Source organism: Corvus brachyrhynchos, unplaced genomic scaffold, assembly GCF_000691975.1.
Source record: "Corvus brachyrhynchos isolate BGI_N302 unplaced genomic scaffold, ASM69197v1 scaffold904, whole genome shotgun sequence".
Taxonomy (NCBI): domain Eukaryota; kingdom Metazoa; phylum Chordata; class Aves; order Passeriformes; family Corvidae; genus Corvus; species Corvus brachyrhynchos.
Window position 1 is genome coordinate 562,295 of NW_008237536.1, and position 13,226 is coordinate 575,520.

At 60.6% G+C, this 13,226-nt stretch overlaps 1 protein-coding gene across 2 annotated transcripts; it reads right to left on the reverse strand.

The window, feature by feature from the left end:
• Positions 1–1,562: 1,562 nt before the first annotated feature.
• On the reverse strand, positions 1,563–6,603 carry LOC103613784 (cytochrome P450 2C5). Of its 2 annotated transcripts, none has more exons than XM_008631617.2 (10): positions 6,507–6,603; positions 6,023–6,207; positions 5,503–5,665; positions 5,025–5,174; positions 4,246–4,406; positions 3,921–4,097; positions 3,680–3,821; positions 3,098–3,285; positions 2,274–2,415; positions 1,563–2,123 (listed from the first exon to the last, which is right to left on the reverse strand). In XM_008631617.2, the coding sequence occupies exons 1-10, from the start codon at positions 6,586–6,588 to the stop codon at positions 1,930–1,932; spliced, it is 1,584 nt and encodes a 527-aa protein (XP_008629839.2). In that variant the 5' UTR covers positions 6,589–6,603; the 3' UTR covers positions 1,563–1,929. The 2 variants fall into 2 exon arrangements, with proteins under 2 accessions (XP_008629839.2, XP_017587077.1); XM_017731588.1 differs by having other exon boundaries at positions 6,023–6,212; positions 6,507–6,599.
• Positions 6,604–13,226: the final 6,623 nt, after the last annotated feature.

A 13,226-nucleotide genomic window follows, 5' to 3' on the forward strand; every position in this document is an offset into this window, starting at 1 on the left:
TGTCGGGGTGCCGGGGGATGTCAGGGTGATGGGGGATGTCGGGATGCAGGGGGATGCCGGGGGATATCCGGGCGATGTCAGCAGCCCCTCCGGGATGGGGAGCCGCAGTCAGGGCAGGGCACCATGGAAGCCCCGAGCACAGCGGGGCTGGGCAGTGGCCCAAACGGGTGCGGGAAGCGGGAGCACGAGTGGCCTTTGGACACCGGTGTTTGGTTTTAGACACAGGAACCCACATCACGGGCACACTGTGATGCAGGCATTTGGGTCGAGATTGTGCAAAGGCTTCGGTCACACGCGTTTTTGGCAGGTGGCTCTGCCTGCCTGCGCTTCCCCACGTTGAGAAAAGAGCTGATTCAGTCATCTAAAGGTCACAAACGCACTGAGCATCAGGGTAAAGGCTGGTTCATCCATCAACTGGGACGAGGCAGGGGATTCACCAGGTCCTTGATCTCACCTACCTCCCACACGGCATAGCCACCTCCCCCAGGACAGAGTCCCTGCTGTCCCCCTCTCCGTGTTTGCAGGAGCAAGGCAAACCCCACCAAAACCAGCTCTGAGAACCCAAATTTCCCCCATGCCCTGAAGTCCCAGGCTTCATAGAGACCCCAAGCCCCACTGCTGACACAACAGCCCTTGCAGCCACCCTCATCCCCAGGCAGGGGGAACAGGAGGGTGGGAGTACATCCCACCCTGCCAGCTCCCCTCAGGACCCCCAGAATGACTCCAGCAGCTGCACAGGAGCTGAACTGGCACCTGAGGGCACTTTCTGGAGTTAAATACTGACGTGAAGGAGTCAGAGAAGCACAGCCCAGCACTGAGACACCTTCTGAAAGGTGAGAGAATTGGAATTGTTCAACCTGGAGAAGAAGAGACTCCAGGGAGACCTTAGAGCCCTTTCCAATACCTGAAGAGAACAGATTTCTGTTCCTGAGAGCTGAGAGGGACTTGGGACAAGGGATGGAGTGACAGATCAAAGGGGAATGACTTTGAACTGCCACAGGGCAGGGTTAGATGGGATATTGGGAAGAAATTCCTCCCTGTGAGGGTGGGGAGGCCCTGGCACAGGGTGCCCAGAGCAGCTGTGGCATCCCTGGCAGTGTCCAGGGCCAGGTTGGACAGGGTTTGGAGCAGCCTGGGATAGTGGCAGGAAGTGGAACTGGCTGATCTTTAAGGTGCCTTCCAACCCGAACCATCCTTTGATTTTTTTAATCTCTTCTACTCCCCACTCAGCCCTCCTGAGCCACAGCCCCTCTGTGCTGCTCCTCAGCCCTTTCCTTGGGAACTTGTGCTCCTTTTCCAGCTGAATCATTCAGCTGCTGCTGGGGCTCAGGTGGCTCTGCCCGCCTGGGAGCCCTCCCCAGGCTCAGAGTGGGATCAGTGTTTGCAAACAAGCAAGGAATTCCTGAGGCGTGTAAGAGTCATTTGAAGACACAGGGGAAAATCAGCTAAAACAAGCTGGGTGATTTCCTGGCTCAAGCTGTTCTGGGAAAGACACCTGGAGCTGAAATCCTGTGTCTGAGAGGTTTGCACTGGGAAGAACTGGAGGCAAGAGGCACCACGAGTGTCCTTATAAACACCAGCATCCCGTTCTGATGGTTATTTTACTGCAGAGCTCTCTGAATCTGTCACCAAACGGAGGGAGCCCCTGCCCAGCCCAGGAGCCCCAGGCAGCCCTGCCATGAGGAACTCAAGCAGCACGGGTGGGGAGGGACGAGGAAAAGCAGTGCTGCCTTCCTCGTTTTCCTGGGATGTGGAGGGAAGGGTTGGGAGCAGGTTGCTCATGGAGCTGGTGGCAGAGGCGCCTGACAGTTCTCAGAGGAGAAACTCCAAGCTCAAAGTGTGGTGGCTGTGCCCTCATGGCCACAGGGCTTGCTCTGGGGTCGGGATGGAGGCACCTGGAGGAGCCTTTCCTTGTCCCGCTCTCCCTGCTTAGGAGGACACTGAGCGTGGAATAGCGAAGAACTTGCCCGGGATCGCCCTCCTCTCTATCTCGAGCCATAGGGAGAACAAATCCATCTCCTTGTGCTCCGTGGCCAGCTGGAAGGTGAAGCTCTGCAGCAGCGTGGTGAGGAAAAGGAAGAGCTCGATGCGGGCCAGAGCCTCCCCTGGGCACATCCGCTTCCCTGGGCACAGAGAGAGGGGGTGACTCCCACGGGGAACGAAGGCACAGGAGCGTGAGCAGACAGCCCGTGGTGAGGGTGGCTCTGTGGTGCCGCTGGGTGTTTGAGCTGGCACTCCTGGGCACGGAGCTGGCAGGGCGGGGCAGCACTGACCTGCTGAGAATGCCATGAAGGCCTCGCGCTTCCTGAACTCGCCCTTCTCATCCAAGAAGTGTCCTGGGTCCACTTTTTTGGGGTTCTCCCACTGGGTTGCATCCGAATGCACAGAGGAAAATACCGGAATAACAGGAGTGCTCTGCGGGAGAGGGATGGGGCAGGGATGTGAGGAGGGACATCAGTACCACGCCGTGGGCTCTGCCGGGTGGGCTTATTCAGGGGGGAGCATCCGGGGGGCACGGGGGAGCTGGGTGTGCACCCCAATGGCCAACCAGGTTCCATGGGGAGGCAGCCTGGAATGATGGCTCTGTGCCACAGGGACAACTAACGTGGGGCTCTGCTGTCCCCAAGGTCCTGCCAGTCTCTGTGCGGCTCATGAGACACAAATTACTGAGTGATTCCCATGGATTTCTGTTCAAACCCCTCTCACTGCCCCAAATCCAAAGGCAGGAGATGTTCCCTCGGCATGGGCTTTGCACACAATGCTCGTGGTCACACCAGGAGGGGTGGCTGTCCCCAGATCTGCCGAGGGAGGCTGGCCTGGCCCTGCAGCAGGGTGGGCTCCTGCTCCAGCCCTGCCGCCTGTGGTGGGAAGAGCTGTTTGCCAGGATGGGCAAGGAAGGGACACGGGGGGGAGGGCAGGACGGGCAGTGACATTCACCTGCCCCTGCTTCGCTCTGCAAGGTCACTGCCTCTGAGGATTGGGAAAGATGTGGGGCCTTCAGATGTGCACAAACAGTGCAGGGACAAAGGCAAATCTCACTCAAGCCCTGCTGCCACCTCTCCCTTGGGGGCAGAGGCTCCGGGGCCACCCTGTGTACCTTGGGGATGGTGTAGCCCCTGAACAGGACATCCTGCGTCGTCATGCGCGGGAAGTTCTCGATGCGGGTCTTGTGGAAGCGCTGCAGCTCGTGGATCACGGCGTTGGTGTAGGGCATCCGCAGCTTGTCCTCTGTGCACGGGGCACGGCCGGTGCCCACCACGGCATCGATCTCCTCCTGGACCTTGGCTGGGGACAGCAGGGGGGGCTGGGTGCCTGCTGTGCAACCTCCCCAGAGTTTCTTCCTGGCCTCCTTGGGCGCTCATGCTAAACACGGGGATGGGCTGGAGGGGGAGCAACCTGGCCTAATCCGAAACAGTCTCTGTCCTCATCCCTCCCTGGATCAGGCAAGCTCAGAGCATCTCCCAGAGGCCGGTGAAGGGCCATCTGCACGGGCAGGGATGGAGCACAGGGAGAAGCACCCGGATCCCCCTGACCTGTGGGAACCTGTGTCCAGCGGCTCCCAACCTTGGGTGACCCCACAGGGTGATTTTGGTCTGCCCCAAAACGGGACCTTCCAGGGCTGGGACTCCCTGCCCCGTGACCTCCTCAGGCACAGAGCTGCTGTGTTCTGCTGCCATACCTTGGATGTGGGGGGGCTTGGCCAGCATCAGCAAGAAGAACACCAGGGTGTTGCTGGTTGTCACCGTCCCGGCACCAAAGAGGTTGAACACTGACATGATCAGGTCTTCTCGGCTGTACATGTTCTCTGGGCTGCCCTTCTCCTGCAAGGATGGGGTGGTGGGGAGGGATTCAGCATTGTCTGGGTGATATTCCAGGCTGCAGCCAGGCTGGAGGGCAGCCCCCCCTCACAGCCCCGCTACCTTCTCTGCTTTCATCAGGAAACAGTCGATGTAGTCCCGGGGGCAGCTGGAGTCCAGGGTCAGCTGGTGGTACTGCACCTTCTCTCGGATGTGGTCCTTCAGCTTCTGGCAGTCGGCCAGGACCTTCTTGTGAGGCCCCGGGAGGTGGTGCATGATGCTGGGAAAGGTGTTGTACACCTGGGAAGGGAGGGGCACAGCAGGGCTCAGGGTCCTGACAGAGCCTCCCAGCCCTGCCCTCACAGCCGCGCTGTCCCATCAAAGCCAGGGAGCATCCTCAGCCCCCAAGGGCAGCAAACAGAGGGTGCTGAGCACACCAGGCTCCCACCTTGGCCACGGGGGACAGGAAGAAGCTGATGTAGTTCCCAATGGCATTGAGCAGCTCCAGGAAAGCCACGTCAGTGTAGCTGTAGCGGTTTCCGAAGACCACGGAGCAGATCACGTTGGAAACTGCGTATCTGAACATGATCATGGGCTCAAAGGCATTGCCTGCAGCCACACGAGGTGAGAAAACATCAAAAAGTCACCAGTTATTTCTCTGCTTCAAGATAGAAAACAGCCTTTCCTGCTGCTCTGAGCCCCTGGCTTTGAGCCCTGGCTGATCTGTGGGCCTGACAGCCACAGCAAAGAGCCCTCCTGAGCTGTGGGCCTCCTCCATCCTCCTCCCTGCTCCTAAACCCCTCCCAGAGCTTGGGCTGAGGGAAGCAGAGGCAGCTGCAGGAAGCCCCAGAAGATGTGTTGGCACTGGCAGGAGCAGGGTTTGGTTGGAGAGGAGGACATCACCCTGAGAACCCCGAGTCACCAGGGCAGGGTCCTTGCTGTGCATTCCCAGGCCCGCACAGTTCAGTTCCCTATTCCTGGTCCTTTGGCAGGGAATGTTCCTCGCTTGTGGCACCAGTTCAGAGCAGGATCTCCCTCCTGGCCCTTGAGCCGTGGCTGTAGCACATCCCTGCAGCTCCTGGGTGGGATGGGGCTGGATCTCAGCCCTGCCCTGCAAGGATCACCCACACCAGGCCCTGCTAACAGCTCTGGGACCACACGTGTCCTGTTGGGCTCTCGTGTGTCCTCTGCCTGCCACAGGGCCACCAAGGACAGGACCCACGTCACCTTTGAGCTTCGCCAGCACCTCCACCAGGTGCTGAGCCTCCTGCTGCACCTTCTGGGACATGGAGCTCTTCCCCATCCCGAAGTCCCGCAGGGTGCTGAGAGTGAACCTCCGCAGCTCCCGCCACTTCTTCTCATTGTTGGACACAAATCCTGGAGGGACACGGTGGAGATCAGCCCCTGCCCACCCTGCTGCTCCCAGGAATGGGGACCCTGCTCGGAGCCGGGCTGAGGAGCAACAGGGCAATAAGCCAGGGAAGGATGCACATGAGCACAATGTCCATGAAAGATGAGGATCTCTACAGCAACTCAGAACAAAGCTGGAACTGCCTAACTGGAATGAATAAAGTCCTTGGACAAGGGGCTTAGGAGTTGAGAGGTCTTGAAGAGTGGGAAGGGGGCATGTGAGCTCTTGGCTGCCAAGCCCTTCCCTTGACTCGGGAGTGGCCATCTGCTCACCCAGAGAGATCCAGGCACTCACCGTAGTCTTTGGAGAGCTGCATCAGGAGTGGGATCTCAGGTCTGCCCCCAAACTCCTCGGAGTGTCCCACCAGGGCGTCCTTCACCGCCTTGTACCCGCAGAGCACCACCACCGGCTTCAGCCCCAGCCACACAGTGAAGATGGGGCCGTAGGTGCTGCTGAGCTGGGGGGGACGGGGAGCTCTGTGAGCCGGGGTCCCACACCAGTCCCTTTGTTTCATTTCAAACTGGGACTCGAGCCCACAGCACTGGTGGATGCCCAGCAGGGAGGGGAAGTGCCTCCCTCAAAGCTGCAACTTCATCCCACTCCCAGCCCTGTCCCTGGGGGTTTTATAAGGTTGATTCTGCTCCCAGTAGGAAGGATTTAGGCAATTGTGGTAGAGATGAGGGAGGGAAGAAGAGAAAAGAAAGGTAGGAAAAGAGTCAGCCGTGGGATTCCCCTTTTATTTTGGCACAGGACATTCCCGCTGTCTGTCCAGCTGGGGCTGGGAATGGGTCCAGTACTGCCGCTTGTCCCTTACCTTCTCGTAGTGCCTGTAGAGGGGCAGGACATCCTTCTGCCACAGGTTGCCCAGGATGGGCCACGGGGCTGGGCCAGGAGGCAGCCGGCTCCTCTTCCTGTCACTCCTCCAGACCAGGAACCACAGGACAGAGAGGACGAGGAGGAGAGTGACGAGCAGCCCGGCCGATCCTGCATCCATCCTCACTGCGCTGCCAAGCAGGGAAAGAACGAGGAAATTCCAGGGAGGAAACTGAGCAGAGAAGAGCGGAGCCCAAACCTGCTGTGTCTGCCCTTCCCTGCCCGGGGCAGGCACAGCCCTTCCGAGCACGAGGGCTCCGGGCTGGCGGGGGACACAGGCGCTGGTTGGTCCCGGCCGGGTGCACTCCTGTCCCCGCTGTGCCGCGACAGAGGCCTCGGGGCCGCCCGGGCACCGGGAGCTCTGCGAGACCCCGCGGGAGCGCTGGGGGAGATGGTGACTGTCCCCTCCCGCACTGCTCAGTCACCTTTGCTCGGTGCTCCCTTCTGGTGGCACTCAGAGGAAGAAGCTGTCACTGTCACTGTCACCGTCCTGGCCAAGCCTTTCATGTCCCTCCAGTCACTGCCCTGCTGGTCATCGCCTTGCTCTCCGGGGCAGTGACCCAGGAAGGGACGTTCTGGTAAACAGAGATAGCTCGGAAGGGGGGGCACTGTGCCTGGCCACACGCCAGCAGGGTGACAATGTTCCATCAAACTCCCTTCTGATGGAAAATGGATCAGAAAACGGAAAAAACACTTTTTTTGGAAAGCTTTTGGGGCTCCTCTTGGGCTTTGGAGGAACATCAGCCCGAGGTGCTGTGGTTGTTTCAGGTGTGGGTTAACTCCTCCCTGGGCTCCTCCAATGTGTGTCTTGCTCTGAGCACCCACACATCTGGCTGCACACGAGCACATCTGGCACGGGCACAGCCACAACACCTCTGGTTGAGAGCACTCACAGCTCAGGTTCAGGCACAGGCCGGTTCCCAGAAAAGGATGGGATTCTTCCTGGAGGAGAAGAGGGAGGAGGTTTGGGTCCATGCTGGTCCCTGCAGAGGAAGGAGCCCCTCAGCAGAGGGAATTCGGTGGTGCTGGCAGAGGGGAGCCTGCACTGCACCACTCCCCTGGAGCAGAGCATCTCCTGGAGCAGCCAGGGGATGAGGTTCCCCCAGGCTTTGGGGAGCCCACCCAGGCTCCCTGCCCTCCTCCTCACACCCTTCCCATCCAAGCCATTTTTCCACCTGATTTCCAGATCGAACCTTGGGCATGGAGCAAAGCCACACCCACGGGCTCCCCTGATCCCTTGCTTGGCTTCAGCTCAGCTCAGCGGTGACACTGACACTAAGGCAATTAATGTTATCCTAATGCCACTTTCCCATGGGCATCCCGAACCCTCCAAGGTGCTCTGCTCCCCCAGGGCCTCAGTCTGTGGAACGGAGGACGTGTGAACACCTCTGCAGCACATTCCAGTCTGTCCCCTCTCCCCTCTGCCAGCCCAGGCTGAGGCAGCCCCGGCAGCCACTCACCGTGAGGCCCAGAGCAGTTAATGACTGAGCTGGGAGTATTTTTGGTTGCTCTCAATAATGCAACAGCACTGGCTGAGCGGAGCCTGGCTGTAATTACAAGGCCACTGTCATTTGTCATCACTGTCACCCCGCTCGCTGTGAGGGAGCGCCATGGCAGCACGATGCCAACGCCCCTGTCACAGCCCTGGTGTCGTTTCTGGGGTTTGCTCTGGGCTGCCTCCAGAAAATCCAGTTGTGTGCACTGTTAACCAACCCCTGGGGTGAGGGACAGGCACAGTGTGATTTGTCCCTGCAGTAAAGTGTGGTCTGCGTGGTCCCAGGGCTTTCTCCTGGTGGGACACAGGGCATCCTTGGTGGCCAGTAAGGAGCCAGAAGCCAGCAGGGGATAAACAGTGGCCACCTCAGGGCGAACAGAGACCAGTGTGACATCAAGAGTGCCATGGTGGCAGAGTGCTGGAGCCGCGCTGGGTGCTGGCTGGAGATGGACCCCACAGGAGCGTTGTGGTCCCAGCCCTGGTGACAGCCCTGGCAGTGTGGGCACCGAGCAGGCTCTGGGCTCTGGTACCTGCAGGTCCAACACTGCACCCTCGGGGGGCTCAGCACAGCAGCACTGGGCCCTTCCTTCATCCATCTCCACGTCCCAGCTAAACCAAGCCGACAGCCTGGCCAGGCTTTCCAAAGCCTGCTCATCCCACGAGCAGCACGAGGCTTTCCCCAGTGCCAGCATATTTCTCCTGGTTCATGAAACATCTCAAAGGTCTTTGGGAGCCCTGTGGGACACCAGGGGTGTGTCCTGCTGTGGGTGTGAGAGGCAGCCGGGTGGTTCTGTGTCTGCTCTGCCCAAGCAGGAAGACGTAATTCAAGAGGAAGGTGAAGCAATCCTCACTTTGCCTCAATAAATGTCATCAAACACCTGCTTTTGGTGTACTCTGGTTTTAATTGTAACGGAACAGCAGCAGGTGATCTGTACAGGGATGGCAGAGCAGAGCAGAGCACAATCCCGGCATTGGGAACAGCCGTGGGAAGGGCAATGGTTAATCGGGGACTGCCAGCCTTCATTTGGATCCTTCCGTGGCTGGAAAATGAGAGCCAGACGCTCTGCCCGTTAATCAGAGTCTGCACAGAAGGCAGAGGAAGGCCGGCTCTGGCTGCACTGCCTGTGGGATTCATCCTGCTCCAGAGCCATGCACATCCAGGGCAGGATGCCCCGAGGTCGCTGGGCCCCGGTGTGAGGACAGCCGGATCCCAGAGATCCGATAACGCTTGGGAATGCGCCAGTGGAGCGGGTCCTGCTCTGCAGGCACAGCCCTGCTGCCTCTCTGTGCACCAGAGCAGGGAACCACAGCGATGGAAATCCAGCAGCAGCACAGGGAATCATCAGCGCCGCGTCTGGGGTGACAAATGACGATGAGCTGGTGAAACTTTCCAATGGCATTTTAATTTCCAATCCCCCTCTGCTTTCCCTGCTGCCCATCCGAGGGGTGTTGAGTGTGAGGAGCGAGGGGTGGCTCTGGGGGTTTGCAGCCGCACCAGGCACTGCCCATAGAGCCTGCAGTAATTAATTGCTTAATTACCCAGCATTCATTCATTTACCCGTCCTGTAATTCCCTGGAGAGCAAGGCTGGCTGCAGCAGGGGTTTTGTGGTGGGTCTGGATTATGGGTGCAATTCCATCGGTCCAGGAAAGGAGCCTGCAGCTCTCCCTCAACCCTCCCTCCTCACAGGACTTCTCCATAAATGTGGCTCTGTTCCCGAGCAATGTCTGGAGAGGGCGAATCTTGCACTGTGCTCATGGAGAGTGAGTGGAGCCTTGCCATGCTCCCTTTTCCCTGGTGCTGAGGTGGATCCCAGCAGGATGTCAGGGAGCTATGGGGAAAATCATCCAAAGGATGTGAAACACATGGGATTTCTGAGAACAGCTGCACTGCCCTGAAACCTTCCTGTCCTGCTGTTCCCCTTCCTGCAATAATTACGGAGAGGAGAAAAAATCCCTCCCTTCTCTGCTGCCTTGCAAACACCCCACGTCCTTACCCGGGACACGGCGCTCCTCTGCTCCCCGTTTGTGTATCTATCACATCAATAAACCTCATTGAAATGTGTTCATTCCAGTGAGAGGAGAAAGCAGCCCTCGACACAGTGGAGGGTGGTGCTCACACCCTCCCGAGCAGCTCCGGGACAGAGGCGCCCGGCCCGTGCCAGGCTGGTGACCTGGCACCGGCACCGTGTCCCTGCCCATGGGACACGTTCCCCGGGGATCGGGAGTTCCTCCGCTGGAGAACTTCCAGCTGGAAGTGCAACACCTTCCTCTGCATTTCTGTAATTGGTGCCAGCTCTGGGATTTTGGCTTGGAGCCCCCGAAGAGCAGAGCGGGACTCGGTGCGCCTTGTGCGTCCCTACCACCGACCCTTAGGGCTTTGCGCTAAGGGGCCGAGGGGCTCTGGCCGCCTCTGCCCCTCCTCCACATCGCCAGGTCCCCTCTCCCGGAGGATTTAACGCCTGGGCTCTGTGCGGCAGGGAGGGATCCCTGCGGAGCGGGAGCGGGAGGGAGCCGGACCCTCCGCGGGAGCCGCGGGCACAGCCCCGAGCAGCAGCGTCAGCGCTGTCCCGGCCAAAAGGGGCAGCTCCGGTGCCATATGTCACCCGCTGGCACGGGCACCGCCGGGCCAGGTGACAGATGGCAGGTGGAGCAGGGCTGCTCTTGCCGGCGGCACAGCCCCGTGGCAGGCACAGCGGCCAATTCCAGTCGGGAGAGGGGAGCAGAGGGGGCTGCAGGCCCCGGGCGGCGAGCCGTGCTTCCCGGGAATTCGCTCCTGGTCAATGCCCCAAGGGTTATTGACATTGCGCAGGGACTGACGCACCGAGTGCAGAGCCTGGTGCCTCCTGGGGCTTGGGAATGGGGGATGGGATGGGATGGGATCCTGCAGAGGTTGAAGGCTCGTGCTCCAGCACAGCTCAGCCAGGACAGAGCAGGGCTTTGGTGGAGGTCACTTGACCCCACCAGCCCAGGGATAAGGGGTGGCACCAGCTCCCGGCTGCCCCCGCTGCTCCCTTCTCCCTTTCCCGCTGTTTTCCTGCTGCAGGGATTGCACAGACGCTGCTTCCAGCCCGCCCTTCATTATCTCTGCCTCCTGGAACAGCAAACAGGGAAATGTGATTAAAGCCCTCTCGCAGGGAATTTATCAGCCTGTGGGAAGGCCAGGAGCTCCCTTCTCCCGGGAGAGCACCTCCGGTGCTCCCGGGTTGTCAGCAGCACAGCAGGGCTGTGGCTCCTGCTGCCTGCACCCCACGGTGCCCATCACAGCCCGAGGAGAGGCAGGGTGGATGTGACATCGGCTGGTGGCGTGTCTGGGGAGCAGGCGGGGGCAGGAGGGCGGGATGTGGGTCAGGAGGAGCCTGCGCTGCACCTGCGGGTGGGGCCGGCGGGGCCAGCGCCGGGCTCCCGTCAGCGCCGCTCTGTCAGTGGTTTGCACTGAAATGGGCTGCTCTGACGGTAATTGGCTTTGACCCATCTGGGCCGACGCCATCAGATCTTGGAGGTTCAACGGCCCCGAGACCCTGGGGGTGGAGGGGAGGGACGGCCCTGTCACCGTGTGAAGCAGGCAGGATTAGAGCCAGCGGCAGCCGGCGCTCAGAGTGACCTTATTGGCACCACTGCGCTGGTGAAGGCGAAGAGAATCCACCCTGACAGGGTGTTTGGAGCTGCCTCTGGGCCAGGAGAAGCTGGGCACCGTTACTGTGTCCTACAGGGGTTTTCACGGTGTTGTTCATGAGTGTCACCCTTTCTGTGCCTGTGGAAGGAGCCTTTTGCTGGCACCATCTCAAAGATCGCATGGTGGGAACTCAGCTCTGCACCGTGAAGCTCCCTGTCCCTCTTCAAAAGAGCCAAAATTCCCTATCTCCACCCCCAGACACCACATAAAATATCTGCTTTTTCCATCCTGCAGTAATGGTGCAATTTAGAATGGAAAAACGGGGAGAGGAAGTGCTGAGCCTGCACCAGCTGATGCCAGGGGAGATGCCAGGAGCTGCCTGGCTGTAAAACATCCCCAGATCCTGAGAGAGGCTGTGGGCTGTGGTGCAGCAGCAGCATCACAGGGAGGAAAAGGCCCCCTGGGCGCCGTCCCGGGGAAAGACCCCACACTGGGCATCAGCAGAGGCTTTGGGTGGCTGCAGCAGGAGCCCCGATCCCTCACCCCCATCCCGCTGGATTGAGCTGAGCGGAGCTGGAGCTGTTGCTGGGATTGCTCCTGGTGCATCCCAGCCCAGCCAGGGAACTCAACCCCCTTCCCCTCCATCAGAGAGCCCGTGGTACCCGATCCCAGCCCCCTGAGGCAGCGGCTGAATTCAGTGGCAGAGGCTCTGGAGTCCCCTGGCTGATGATCCCAGCGTCCCCAGCCCAGACAGCTCCCAGCAGCCAAGGCTCCCCACCAGCCCAACGTGAGCCCCGAAACAGGGATGTTCCCCCTCAGTCCTTGCCCTCTCACACCGGGGAGCATCATCCTGGAGCTGGCAGAGCAAGGCTCTTTCAGGGCTTGTTTGGACTGACTGGAATAGCAGCAGCAACATCCCATCGTCTTTTTCAGGGGGGATGATGGACAACCCATGGGAACTGCTGGCTTCTGGAAAATCCCCTTAGTCGCTCCTAAAAGAGGCTGTAAAATCCCGGGGCACCTTTCCAGTCCATTTTTCAGATGGGAAGACAGGACAAGAGCTGCGGGGCTGCGGAGGAGCAGAAGCTTTGCGGGATCCGACAGCGGCCGCGGCTCTCCTGACCCCGCTCTGGCGGGGTGAAACACGGACAGGTGGAGAAGGGCTGGGAGCCGCGGGATGTCCGGTCAGAACTCCCAGTCCAGGGCGGGGAACGCCCTGGTGCTTCTCCTGCCCGTGGCAAACAGTGGCCACCCACAGCCCTGCCTGTGTGGGACCGCGTCCCCGAGGGTCGGGTCCAGATCCAGGACAGGGAAACCGGGGTGGGGAAGACGCAGCTGCCCTCAGGGAGCGTCACGGGGGCGTTCCCTAAGCAGGTCTCACATCCTCAGGAGCATCAGTAGATTCTGTTTATTCCGCACCAAGGAGCTCCAGAGCAATTAAATCAATCGAGTGCCCTTCAAACCCGAGCGGGGAGAGCTGCCCTTTGGGGGCTCAGCGCCCTGGGCAGGGGAGCAACATCCCCCCAGCTCCTCCCCGGGCTCTGCAGAGCTTGGGGGGCACAGAGCAGCCGGGCAGAGGGGTCCCCCAGCCGGGACAGGCTCCTGCTGTGCTGCCCAGGGCTGCAGCACGGTCCTGGTCCGGCTCACCCCGGCTCCGCCCGAGCTGTTCAAAGTGCCCCGGTACCGAGAGTCCCGAATCCCAGGCACCGGGACGGCAGCGATGGGGGTGCCGGGGTGGGAGCCGGGGGCTGGCAGGGAGCGGGGCTGGGGCCGTGGGAGTTCTGGGGAGGTGCCAAAGGATGCCAGGAGATCCTGGGGGAGCTGGGGCCATGCCACGGGGCGCCGAGGTGATGTCGGGGGGATGCCAGGGATGCTGGAGCGATGCTGAGGCCGTGTCACGGGACCCGAGGGGATGCCAGGTGACGCCGGGCGTGCCAGAGGGATGCCGGGGGGACGCCAGGTGATGCCGAGGCCATGTCCGGGGACGCCGAGGGATGCCGGGGGGATTCCGGGGCCACGCCCAGGGATGCCGGGGG

Coding starts and splice junctions, on each gene's coding strand:
- LOC103613784 (XM_008631617.2), bottom strand. CDS start 6,588: ATGAAAGGCTTGGCCAGGACGGTGACAGTGACAGTGACAGCTTCTTCC. Junction 5,666..6,022: donor TCTACAGGCACTACGAGAAG/GTAAGGGACAAG, acceptor CGTCCCCCCCAG/CTCAGCAGCACCTACGGCCC. Junction 2,416..3,097: donor GGGGCTACACCATCCCCAAG/GTACACAGGGTG, acceptor CCTCTCCCGCAG/AGCACTCCTGTTATTCCGGT.